The sequence below is a fragment of the Amblyraja radiata genome, chromosome 1, assembly GCF_010909765.2.
Source record: "Amblyraja radiata isolate CabotCenter1 chromosome 1, sAmbRad1.1.pri, whole genome shotgun sequence".
Classification (NCBI taxonomy): domain Eukaryota; kingdom Metazoa; phylum Chordata; class Chondrichthyes; order Rajiformes; family Rajidae; genus Amblyraja; species Amblyraja radiata.
The window spans coordinates 133,689,554-133,703,752 of NC_045956.1; the positions used below are offsets into that span (position 1 = coordinate 133,689,554).

Here is a 14,199-nt window from a genome sequence, read left to right on the forward strand (position 1 = left end):
TTCGGCGTAGTTCTGATGCCCAGAAGGACCCAGGGCAACTGGTCAACCCAATCGGGGCCGGTGAGCCAGGCCTTCAACGCCGACTTAAGGTGTCTATGGAACTGCTCGACTAACCCATTCACCTCCGGGTGATAAGCGGTCGTCTGGTGTAGGAGGGCGCCATATTGCTGCGCTAAGCCGGACCACAGAGACGAGGTAAATTGAGCCCCACGGTCTGTGGTGATGTCGGAGAGGACCCCGAAATGAGCTATCCAGTTGGACACGATAGCACGGAGGTATCCGACAACGGGATTACCTCCGGCCACCTAGTGAACCTGTCTACTATAGTAAGCTGGTGCGTGGCACCGCGCGAACATGGTAAGGGTCCGACAACGTCTACATGAATATGTAGGAACCTGCCATCAGGCACAGCAAAATCCTGCACGGGCGGCCGTAAATGTCGCTGAACCTTGGAGGTCTGACACGGGATGCAAGCACGGCGCCATGTGGCCACCTGCTTCAGCAACCCGTGCAAAAGAAACTTAGACGCTACCAGGGCGTCTGTATTTGCTCTGTAATTTCTCCTCAGTTTTAAGATGGAGGTCAATTCCTGAATCTAGAGCAGTTTGGAGGATTAAAGTTAAACCCTGAACATCCTAGTTTTAAAAGCATTAAAACCTGTGGCTTTATTAATCTTTCATGCAACTAGAATTTTTAATACTTTTACTTGACTGGCCAGTTTTAGTCTCATTAATTTCCCTAGATGCTCATAGGCTATTGCAAAATTGCAAACACTGGCTTATTGCACAAAACCACCTATTTTTAACTCTAGACACCCTTCTATGCATGTATGTTAAATGTGACAATATTTTAAAAAGTGTGATCAGCTTCATTAGGTTTAGTACCTCTTTCTAAAAAGGTTTTTGATCCATTTCCCCAGTGCATCATCAATTGCCTTGCCAAACTTTTTGTTGCAAAGTTGTGTTTAATATGCTGCTGCAGTTTGCCTCGCCTCTTTCATCACCCCACCGTCTGCAAATGGTTGTGGGCTAACCAGCTTGTCAAGTTTATTAATGTATATAATATTCAGGCACAATTGGCTATTAACTTTTCTTTAAATAATTAAAATTTGTTACATTTCAAAAAAATTAAAGTAAAATTACAAATCGTAAATATATTTACTACAAAGTGAAGTAGGCAAAAAAAAAAAAGATTTGCCTTTTTCTCCTAATTCATCACCCATTCCTTCTCTCCAAAGATGCTGCCTGTCCCGCTGAGTTACTCCAGATTTTTGTGTCTATCTTTGGTTTAAACCAGCTTCTGCTGTTCCTTCTGACACAGTTAGATTATAATAAACTGATGGAGTGGAGTGGATAAAAACAGAAAAAAGAATTAAGTAGGAAAAGGTGGCAGAGGAGATATTTGAGGCTGGTACTATCCCATTGTTTAAGAAACAATTAGACAGGTACATGGATAATTTTATACTGGACAATTCTTACATTTATCAAGCCAATTAACCTACAAACCCTGTACGTCTTTGGAATGTGGGAGGAAACCGAAGATCTCGGAGAAAACCCACACAGGTCATGGGGAGAACGTACAAACTCTGTGCAGACAGCGCCCGCAGTCGGGATCGAACCTGGGTCTCCGGCACTGCATTTTGCTGTAAGGCAGCAACTCTACCGCTGCGCTACCATGACTGCCACTAATTGGTTACAAGAATAGATTTTTTAACAGATTTTGTACCATTTGAGAATTAATAATTTCTGACTTCTGGTGAATACTATTGTAATTGTTTTTAATCGTTCAATAATAGGTTATGTGAAGTGCTCTTAGTTGCTTCTCTTTCCATCCATTCTAGGCTGTGGGCCGAGCATCAAAAATGTGTCTAGAAATAGGTTTTCGTGACCCAAGTCACCAAACTACATGAAATTTTCCACAGATTTAGATGAAATATAATTGAGAAGGAAGTCATAACTCGTCATTGCCAAAAGTTGCACATTAATTAATTAAACTAATTAGAAAATGAGATCGGGAAAATAAGTGCCATCTATTGGCTAATGCCCGTATTACACCATGGGCAGCCTATTTCTGTGTTGCAGTCCATTTAAACTATATATTATTATACCAATATATATATATAACCTGTTAATATGAATGTTATCATATATAATTAAGTATAATTATGTTATATAAAAATAATATGATGAATATAATTGTGAGTGTTTTTTTTAATGACACTGTCGCAGAGGTCCTGCTCCTGAACCAGCCTAATTAATGGATTAGGGCAGTTCTTGTGGGTTCCTCCCTTTACTGAACCCCACTGACTGCCAGTGTGCAGAGTGGGGGTGACGGCCATAGTGGGACCGGGGCAGTGCCATGCAGGCATGTTCCAGTCACTTTAATAGGAAATTAAATGAGACTGCAGCAGATGTCCCAGGTTTTAAGGGCTCATGAACCTATCTAAATAAAGGGTCGGGACAGATCCTCTAGGTTTCCCCATTTACTGAACCCCGCTGACTGCCAAAGTGGGGAGAGTGGGGGTAATGGCCATAGTGGGACTGGGGCAGTGCCAGACCTGTAAGAGACCTGTCTTATTTCTGATGTAAATGTCACATCCTGACCAAGAATCGAATGCTCTGATGTTTACTCAATGAATATTCATTTTAAGCTACAATGAGCTTATATTTATGTTATAGACCCCCCCCGATGGTGCCTTTGCAAATGAGGGCTATTAACTTTGACCTAAAAGAACCCTAAAAGTGTTGCATTGTTTATCTCTAGTTTGTGTGTGTGTCTGTGTATGCCTTTCAAACGTGTATCTGTGGATGTAAGTATGTATGTACGTGTGGATGGATGTGTGCATGTATGTTTGGATGTGTACATGTATGTCAGCGTGTGAATGTGTGTGTGTACGCAGATTTATGTGTGCATGTATGTGTGTGTTTGCATGCATGGAAGTGTGCGTATGGATGGATGTGTGTGTGTGGATGTGCGTATGTATGTGTGGATCGGTGGGTGGATTGTCGCAGTCATTCACCGGCACGCCATTATCATAAGTAATTCACTCATTGTTTAAATAATTTGACCAAATAAACAGTGAAACGATCCTCATTAAAATAAAACTTTATATAATCATTTTTTTCCACAATTTATTTATTTTGTGTACTTTGAACCTTTACAAATGATGCAATGCGCTGGTAGGACATGCCTACGGCCAGTGTGCTCGACAGTTGCTGTTTGTTGACTATGACTTGTCATGGATCGAAGCAGTCTCTTTGGGGCCGGCTCATCTGCTTCACCATCAGGAACTGCTTCTTGAAGTGATTCACCTGCTTCAGGGTTTTCAGCGTCTTGAACTCAATTGAAAGAGGAAAAAGAAAACAGAAAAGGAATGAAAAGTAAAATAAATCAACATCCTCAAATATATCTTTTCATTTTTCAAAGTACAGGTGCACAACCTTTTATCCGAAAGCCTTGGGACCAGACACTTTTCGTAATTCGGAATTTGTCGGCCTTCGGAATGGAAATTTTTTAGCGTAGATTTTAATGGCTGGCTCAGTGGTAGAGTGCTCGGCTCATATCCGCAAGGTCGCGAGTTTGCGCCTTGATCCCGGCAGTTCCTCGGTCGCGAGTTTGAGTCTTTAATGTAGTTTTTTCTTGTAGAATAAATGTCTGTATGAAATGCAGTGTGTTGAATGAATTCCTGAATTTGTAAATGTGACCGCAGCATTTAATCACCTCTCGCACTCATGTCACCCTAGCGGGGCTACATGCCCTTAGGCGGCCTAAGGCGACATTTTCACTCTCTTATATCCGTGTGCAGCAGAGGCGATGTGCGTTTGGCGCCAAACGTGAGCTTTGGCGTGCCATGTTTAGCGCCAGACGTGAGCTTTGGTGAGCTTTGGTGTGCAGACGACATCCTGGAAAAAATGTCCAGTTTCTTCCAGGTAGGCGATATACCCTCCCGGTCAATAAACCCTCCACTTCTCTTTTATGAAGGGGATTTAGTTCCCCTTTCTTCCAGGACCGACCGGAGGTTCCGCTGTCACCTCTGCGGGCCACCCTCGGTGAACGCTCACTCAACTTTGTCTTGGGATTCCTACTCTCCCGCGCAATGTACCCTCACCTTCTCTTTTATGAATGGGGATTTAGTTCCCCTTTCTTCGAGGACCGACCGGAGGTTCCGCTGTCACCTCTGCGGGCCGCCCTCGGTGAACGTCCTGTCTCCCTGATCCCTGGGATTGTAGGGGACGATCAAACAGCACAATACCCCCCTCCCCCTCCAACTCCAGAGGAATCCGCTCCCCGATGGGCCGCTACGGCGACAAGTGGCAGTTCGCCCACAGCCCGAGCTGCGCGACCCCAAGAACAAGACGTACCTGGAGCGGGGCTGGGCTGGAGTTGCTGATCTGGGATCTCCGTGCTTGCATTGGGCCTGGGGGTCGGTGTCCCGATGAGGGGGCACAGCTCGGGCTGTGGGCGAACTGCCACTTGTCGCCGTAGCGGCCCATCGGGGAACGGCTTCTGGTGGTCCTGACGTCTCCGGCCAGTTTGCAGTTTTCCTCTGGAGTTGGAACGGGGCTGGGCTGCTGCTGGCTGTGGGTCTCTAGGATCTCCGTGCTTGCAGTGGGCTGGGGGTCGGTGTCCCGTTGGTCCTGACGTCTCCGGTGACTGGCACTGACCTGCTGGCATCGCCGACATGAAGACAGTGCAAACCGCCCGCGCCGGTGCAATGAGCTGGAGGTGTGAAGGGGTCACACACATGGCCGGGAAGCAGAGGGGTGTAGGTGGGGTGAAACTGAAGGGAGCGACAATCTGCTGCTGCCTGCCCGCTGAGTTAAAACGTTCCCACGCAAGACTCACGATATCGTGAGTCTACCGTGGGAACTTTTTAACTCAGCGGGCAGGCAGCAGCATATTGTCAATTATTATCCCTCCCGCGCAATATACCCTCACCTTCTCTTTTATGAATGGGGATTTAGTTCCCTTTTCTTCGAGGACCGACCGGAGGTTCCGCTGTCACCTCTGCGGGCCGCCCTCGGTGAACGTTTTCAAGGACCTTTCTGCAAGGACCGAAAAAATGTCCGTTATTCGGAGGTTTTCGTTATTTGGATCTTCGGATAAAAGGTTGTGCACCTGTAACATCATATGACCATAAGTAAAAAGATTTGTTGTTTGAGTCCTATCATTACCTTTCTTCCTTCTAGACTTCGCTGTCGCTCGATTTATTGTTGTTGTGTTGCAGAAGTGACTATAGCACTCTGCATGATAACCCGGGATACACAGCTGCCTCCTAATATTAGAAGATAATATGTGTCAGGGTATATTTTACATCTTTTCATGTTTTATATTATGTAAGACAATATCGACATATCAATGAGGAAATTAAACATGTATGCATGTCCAGGTAGATGGGATGGCAAGTCTGCAAATTATCAAATGAGTGTTCATTAAAGCAGTGCATGTCCACACAAAACACTTTTGTGTGGACAGGCTCTGAAGAGTGGGGGCAGAAGCTGCAGAAAAAAAACCTCTCATATTACTTAGGTCTGCATGGACTTCAATTCATAAGATGTCAATCTCTTCTTAATGTCAATGAGACTTACACTGTAATTTACTGCCATAGATAGGACTTCAAGTTCAAGTGCAGGAGCAGAGGGTGCAGAATAGCTAGAGAAAGAAACATCTCATAGTACCTAGGTCTGCATGGACTTCGATTCATAAAGTGTCAACCTCTATTTAATGTCAATGAGACGCACTGTAATTTACTACAATTGATAAGTTATTTCAAGTTTAAGTAGAGGCTACAGAAAAAAAAATCTCATAGTCATTAAGTCTGCATGGACTTCAATTCATAACATTTCAACTTCTTAATGTTAATAAATTTTGTTAATTAATAATAATTAATTAATTAATTGATAATTGTTAATAAATAATGTTAATTAATCTTAATAAAATTCCACCTCCAGTTTAAATTCCATTTGGAATATTTTGGAGGACCAAGAAACCAAGAAGAATGTTAATGAGAATAACAATAGGTTACTACCATAGAAAAACTGGTTCAAGTTCACATATCACCAATTAATTTATACAGAAACATCAACCATTTCTGACCATTTCTCACTGCAATGGAAGCCTGTAAAGTGCGATCAATAACCCTCCGTTTTTCTCCCGTGGTCGTGGCCTGGAAACGGCCGCTACAGACGGCACTAAGTACAGCCTCCCCACACCCCGCCCGCGGAGATGGTCCGCGTTCGCGAATCGGCCGCTTATTAATAGAGACCGCGGCTTCACTATACCGCAGGTACCTAGGCTGCGCGGTCGGAGCACTTATTCCCGGTAATTTATCGCAGGCAGCTCCGAGATAAGCTGTTAAAGACTTATTACTCTACAACAAGCTGACGTTAGCTAAGTATGCAGATGATACTAAGATAGGTGGGGTTGCGGGTAATGAAGTAGAGTTTCAAAGTCTACAGAGAGATTTATACCAGTTGGAAGAGTGGACTGAAAGATGGCAGATGGAGTTTAATGCTGATAAGTGTGAGGTGCTACATCTTGGCAGGACAAATCAAAATAGGACGTACATGGTAAATGGTAGGGAATTGAAGAATGTAGGTGAACAGAGGGATCTGGGAATAACTGTGCACAGTTCCCTGAAAGTGGAATCTCATGTAGATAGGGTGGTAAAGAAAGCTTTTGGTGTGCTGGCCTTTATAAATCAGAGCATTGAGTATAGAAGTTGGGATGTAATGTTAAAATTGTACAAGGCATTGGTGAGGCCAATTCTGGAGTATGGTGTACAATTTTGGTCGCCTAATTATAGGAAGGATGTCAACAAAATAGAGAGAGTACAGAGGAGATTTACTAGAATGTTGCCTGGGTTTCAGCAACTAAGTTACAGAGAAAGGTTGAACAAGTTAGGGCTTTATTCTTTGGAGCGCAGAAGGTTAAGGGGGGACTTGATAGAGGTTTTTAAAATGATGAGAGGGATAGACAGAGTTGACGTGGAAAAGCTTTTCCCACTGAGAGTAGGGAAGATTCAAACAAGGGGACATGACTTGAGAATTAAGGGACTGAAGTTTAGGGGTAACATGAGGGGGAACTTCTTTACTCAGAGAGTGGTAGCTGTGTGGAATGAGCTTCCAGTGAAGGTGGTGGAGGCAGGTTCGTTTTTATAATTTAAAAATAAATTGGATAGTTATATGGATGGGAAAGGAATGGAGGGTTATGGTCTGAGCGCAGCTATATGGGACTAGGGGAGATTATGTGTTCGGCACGGACTAGAAGGGTCGAGATGGCCTGTTTCTGTGCTGTAATTGTTATATGGTTATATGGTTATATTAGTGACAATGTTTAATTGACTGTGTAATGGATACATATAGTTTATGCCCTCAACTTCATGAATGAGTGAATGAATGAATGAATTTATTCACATTATAAAAGGGTGCAATTAAATTAATTAAAGTCCATACAGATAGATTTTCATAAATTCAGACTAGATCTTACCTTTCAGTTAGAGTTGATTCCTGGCTGTCTTCTTTGTGTTCCAGCACCTCAGCAGCGACTTTGCTTTCAAGGCTTTCTTCCACTTAGCAGCACATTCTTCAGCCTTTTTAATGCTTTTCTCACTAAATTCAATTACCCTGCTGCAAGTTTCCACGACATATATTCCACAGAACAACAAATCGGAATCTCCAGTAAAACAGGCATCTGTAGAGGCACCCTTAGCTATTTTGTTTGCTAGCCTGAAGCAAAGCGCGTGATTGGCCAACTGGCAGACAACTCAATGTTAAACGTGCTTTGATTGGACTAAACATTACCTGAAATTTTCCGTTTTTTCTCTAATTTAATAAAAAAATGTGCAAGTCTTGTTCATGACGAGTTTCAGGGGTGATTTATATGATTTTTTTTTACACAATATGTGAAAATTTCATGTAGTTTGGTGACTTGGGTCACGAAACTGTAGAATAAAGCTCCTCGGCCCACAGCCTATTCTAACACATACAAATGTTTTGTTTGAGTTGTTACATTTAAATTAATTCCATGACAATTGTGTGCTTACAGACCTTATTCAACCCAAACAAAACTGTGGTGAAAATGTTTCTTGTGACATATGACTTCAGCGACATGCCACCAAACCACATTACGCTTCTGCGCCACAGGATTTTTCTTGTGCCAGTGGAAGAAAATGCAGGAACATGCGAAAATATGGAAAATTCAGACGTAAAAAGAAAAGTACTATGTTATCTGATTCATTTACGGTATGTATAATCTGAAAATAATGACATATGCTTTTTGGGCAAATGTAATAAGGATTGCAAAAGACTATCAAAGTGCACCAGTTATAAAATGTCTAATGATTGATGGATATGGGAAGATTATGCAAGTTTGCTGATGATTAAAAAAAGTGGGTGGTTTTGCAGATAGCGAAGATGGTTGTGAAAAATTGCAGCAGGATCTGGATCGATTGGCCAAGTGGGCTGAGAAATGGTTGATGGAATTTAAACTGGGAAATGTGAGGGGTTGCATTTTGGGAAGTCTAACATGGGGAGGACCTACACAGTGAATGGTAGGGATATGGGGAATGTTGTAGAGCAAAGGGATCTTGGAGTGCAGTTACATGGTTCCTTGAAGGAGTCGTCGCAGGTAGATAAGGTGGTCAAAAAGGCTTTTGGCACATTGGCCTTCATCAGTCAGAGTATTGAGTATAGAAGTTTGGAGGTCATGTTACAGTTATATAAGACATTGCTGAAGCCGCATATAGAGTATTGTATTCAGTTCTGGGCACCATATTATAGGAAAGATGTCAAACTGGAAAGAGTACAGAGAAGATTTTGGATGTTGCCAGGACTGTGAGGGTCTGAGCTACAGGGAGAGGTGTTTAGAAGGCTGGGACTATTCCTTGAAGCACAGGAGGATGAGAGGTTATCTTATAGGGGTATATACAATAATGAGAGGAATAGATCAGATGATTGCACAGCCTCTTGCCCCAGAGTAGGTGAATCGAGGAGCAGGGCAGATCGATTTAAGGTGAAGGGGAAAATATTTAATAGGAATCTGAGGTGTAACCTTTTCACACAAAGGGTGGTGGGTGTATGGAACAAGCTTAGGCAGGTACATGGATAGGACTGGTTTGGAGGGATATGGACCAAACGCAGGCAGGTAGGACTAGTGCAGCTGGGATATGTTGGCTAGTGTGGGCAAGTTGGGCCGAAGGGCCTAGTTCCACTCTATGATTCCATGACTCCATATGCTTTTCATTAAAATTCTGTTTAATTTTGGTTAGCGTTAGTTTTGCTTATAAATGTAATGATAAAGGTCAAAGGTATTTTATTAGTCACATTCACATACACCCAGGTGTACTGAAGTGAAATGCTTTTTGCCATTTTGCAGCACACAAAAAAAGAATACAGACATAACACCAATGAGAGTCTTAAACACATAGAACATTCCCCCACAATGGCTCCCACCATGAGGGAAGGCACAAAGTCCAGTCCACAACCCCAGTTCACCCATAGTCAGGCCCATTGAGGCACCCCCCACAAATATGGTCTCCATTTATTAAATTCTTGAAAAAGTGAATTGGTTTAACACAAAATCAGGGTTGAAACCTGAGTTTGGGATTGGATGAATAGTTATACTCAACATCTCCTGGATCTATCTCCACAATCTTGTTATTGTCCATTCCTTTTTTCGCCTTTTTCTCTCTATTAGATTATAGCTTCTCTCATCTTTTTCTATATCTATATATATATTAATTTAAAAAAATTAAAAAATAATATTAGAGGGTGAAAGAACAATTTCATAGGAGTACGTAGAATACAAAGAATACGGAGCACAAAAAATCACAGTAGACCGTTGGTACTTATGCTCCAGTTGAAGCTCCTCCTTTCTTTCATCCCACTGTAATTCTTGATAACCATCTTCACTATCTACGACACCACTTATGTTAATGTCATCTGCAAACCTACTAATCATGCCCTGTACATTCTGAACCAAATTGTTTATATATAGATGACCAACAGCATTGGACACAGCACCGATCCTGGAGGTACAGCGCTAGTCACAGGGCTCTTGTCCAAAAACAACCTTCCACAATCGCCCTCTGCTTACTGTGAATCCAATTATGTATCCAGTTAGCTAGCTCTCCGGATTCGATGCAATTTAACCTCCCAGAGCAGCATACCATGCAGAACCTCATCAAAGGCCTTGCTGATTTCCATGTAGACTACGTGTATGGCCCTGCCTCATCAAACTTCCTGCTTCTTCAAAAAACACAAAGATTTGTGAAACACAATTTCCAATCATAAAACTATACTGACTATCCCCAACCAACCCTGCTTTTCCAAATGGATGTATATCTTATCCCTCAGAAAACATCCTATTATTTGACATAGCTTTTTAGTGGTGCAGCGAGGCTGTTTCCTTCTCAATCTTTTTTTATTGGTACGTTTTGATAATTTAATTTCAACAGGGTCCTAAATTCAAATGCTTGACTGATTTAGCTAGTCTCATCGTCAGAGCAAATAGTTGGTTTTGAGCATCCCCATGGGAGGGAAGAAATATTATTGTCCGACTTCTAATAATTATTTTGAATAGAACGGTACAGCACAGGAATAGACCATTCAGCCCACAATGTCCGTGTTGAATGTGATGCCATGTTAAACTAATCTCCTGCACGTGATCCATATACCTCCACTTCTTGCATATCCATATGCCTATCCAAAATTATTCTAGGCCACAGCTCCTGGCAACGCATTACAGGCACCGACACGTCTCCTTTAAACTTTGTCCCTCTCACCTTAAAGCTATACCCTCCAGTCTTTAACATTTCCACCTCAGGAAAAAAAATCTGACTCTCTACCATATCTATTGCCTATAATGTTCTTTTCTTCTAACAGAATATATAAATGTATTATATGTGAAGATTGGAGCCAACTATGATGGCTGCCTGATGAGAAATGATTCTGATATTCGTTGTCTTGGGTTAAATATTATAAATGTTCATTTGTATTATGTGCGGAAAATATCAATGGAATTTTGTCGTAGCAAATGGAGTGGAAGGGGAGGTAAATTTGATCATTTGGCTGATGTGATGAATCGTATTCAATTACAAATTGATTGACTTGATATTAGAATAGACTGCATTTGAAATTTACTCTGACATGACTGCATTATTTAAAAAGAAATGATATTTGAAAAAAATATGCAGATATTCACCTAATTCTATATTTTATCTGAATGCGTAGGTTTCAAAGTTCAAAGTCTGGAAAAATCTACTTGCACAGTGATATTAGGCTGCTGTTTTCCCGAAAATCAAGTGAAGTGGATGCTGGAATTCCTTATGAGTTAAAGTCATTTACAGAAATGCCAAGAAATCCAAAATATTCACCACGAGTTTAGCACATTAATTTGAAAACTATCTGTATTGAAGTTCAGTGATTATTTATCTAGCGACTGGTTCTAACTATGGAGAAAACCTTTCAGTTCAGTGTTTAAGATGCATGCTTTGTCATAAATATTAAGGATTTGTTTAAAGTGCAGTTTCCAATTGTGACATTCTGTACATTTTGATTTAAAAGAGCACAGGAAACTTGCTTTAATGTAGGCCTGAAATATTTAATATACATTTTTGCTCTAAGTACATGGAAATTTAATTCCTTAACCCAAGTATCAAAATTCCATTTTACTTTGAAACATTGATCTATTTATCTTAAATATCTTTGATTGCCTGTATTAATAATTATTGTAATTGTGGGTTTCTTGATTTTTAAACTAATCAGGACCACAAAAGAGACATTTTCAGTTTGAGAATAAATAAATAGTAAATGGTTGATTTAACTCTTTAATTTATAGAGCTTATGCAAAAATCTTTGCAATATCTAATTTATAGAAATGTGAATATTGCTGCTGCTGCTGCTGCTGCTGCTGCTGCTTCCAGATTTGTTCGTGGGGAAAACCTATTCCTTTCTCCAATAACTTAATTTTATTTTTAATAGATTTAAATATCTTGCCCAAAAATTCAGTTTGCTGCAAAAACTGATTTTAATGAGTTCTTGTCTTGCCCCACATTTTGAAATTATAGTAACAAGGTGAGAAAACATAGTTGAATTGCAAGTCTCAACCATTTTTCTTTCTAGCACTGTAACTCTTTCATTTTCTAATTATGTCCAAGTCTTGCATTTGGCATTAGCAAAAGATGTATGGTCTGGTTGGGAGAAGAGGTGGAAATTATCTTCCATTACGTCTGCAACTATTAATTTTCCACCAACAACTAGCAAATCCTTGAGACAATGGAGTGAATATTAATTTGCTTGACTTTTTTTTATTAATAACCTAATCAACTGAGAAAAATCTAGCCGCTGCTTTCCCCTTGATGCTTCAACCATAAATCCATACCCAAATATTGGTACACACAATTTGTGTACAAATGCACTGTGATATTTTGGTAACGGTTAATATGAATAAACTATTTTTGCCAAAGTGTTTGAGAAGGGGGAATTCCTTGGACTAGTAGATGTCCAGATGACCCTTCATTCTCGAGTAAATGAAACATTTTGTATGGGCAAACTGTAGATTAAAGAGTTAATTAAAATATTTCCTAATGTTAGTTTTATTTTGCATTATGCACTGTGTGGTATATTCGGAGGTACGCTTCAGAAAAATACATTTGTTTTTGTTCTTAATATTATCATTGTTGTCCAAACTCCTAAACCTACTAATCATATTGTTGAAACAGTTGTAGAAACAAAAAGCTAAGTGAAGTAGATTGTATTTTTGATGGAATAAACTGCTGTAAAAATATTGGTTTTGAATGTTCTTTTAAAATGCATGCCAAATAAAATGTTGCTATGAGTCTCTATCGATTCTATGACATTTTCCCCGCAAGCTAATTGTAATGCTATTGTGCTAGACAGCAAGAGATTCGGTCTCCAGCCTGTTAAATGATGTCAACAACTGGGTTTCTATAGATTGTTAAAATCCAAGGATTCCAAATGGAAATGTGTGTTAATTTGATGCTATTTGAAGGTAAGTTGTGATCTGGCTACAAATTGTATTGGTGGTGAAATGAAGGATACTAATTTGTTTTACTACATGCTCTAACACTTATTGCTGGTATCAAAAGCTCACAATGCCCCCCTCAATATTTTGGTTCAATTCAGTGCAATGGACTGAAAAGCAGCCAATGTATTTAAACTAAAGGCATGTCTGGTGCCATTAGTTTAATAGATCAATGGAACCAAGACCCATTAAGGAGCTAATATTATTGTAGGATGATGGGAGAAAAATTGGTTAGAATTAGACATGCCTTCATTTATTTACAATAATGTGATCAGACACATTATCCATTTAAAATAGTTAATGCTTAAAAATCCTCACATTCTCTGAATATTCATGGTGGATAAATCCTCTGGTTCAATTTTCTTCCATCCTTTTGCCTTTTCTGTAATACGGCCTCTTCATGTGACATCTGAAAAGCCTAGCAAAATTGCCAGTATTGCTTCCAATCCTTCCACAGAAAGGGCCTCCCTGCATCTCTATTTTAGACGTGCTTTACTTTCTGCAAAGCATAGATCTCTTGACCCAACTAAATTTCTAATTAGCAAATTAACAAGTTATTACAGATTTATTTTAATTAGTGCAGTTGGTGGATTTAGGTAGGTGAGGTGAGTTCCTCCTACAGCAAAGGTTAATGCGTTATGTTTGTCGAATTGAGGCATGTAAATACTGCATGAAGATTTACATTTCTAACTGTCTAACCGGCTAATCCTCTATCCTTAACACACAAGGATCAAACTGCATTTACCTGCCTGCAACCCAGACATCAAACTAGGAAAAATGCGATTTAGTTCAGAGCAGGATACAGCACATTCAGAAAATATTCAGGCCCCTTCATTTTGTCCACATTTTGTTGCGTCACAACCTTATTATAAAATAGATTACATTCATTTTTTTTATCATCAATCTCCACAATGACCCATAATAAAAAAGCAAAAATAGGTGTTTAGGAAGTTTTGCGAAGTAATTAAAAAGAAATAACTGAAATATCACATTTATGTAAGTATTCAGACCCTTTACTCAGTACTTTGTTGAGGCACCTTTGGCAGCGATTACAGCCTCTTGTCTTCTTGTGTATGATGCTACAAGCTTGGCACACCTGTATTTGGGTAATTTCTCCCATTCTTCTCTGCAGATCCTCTCAAGCTCTGTCAGGTT

General features: G+C 40.3%; 1 protein-coding gene across 1 annotated transcript in view; it reads left to right on the forward strand.

Annotated features, from left to right (window-relative positions):
* The window catches only part of fam214b (family with sequence similarity 214 member B), a 117,573-nt gene extending 104,736 nt beyond the window's left edge, over positions 1-12,837 (forward strand). The window contains 2 exon segments of the mRNA XM_033031155.1: positions 8,047-8,243; positions 11,232-12,837. Coding sequence (XP_032887046.1) covers positions 8,047-8,243; positions 11,232-11,385 — 351 coding nt within the window. The 3' untranslated portion in view covers positions 11,386-12,837.
* The last annotated feature ends 1,362 nt before the right edge of the window (positions 12,838-14,199 follow it).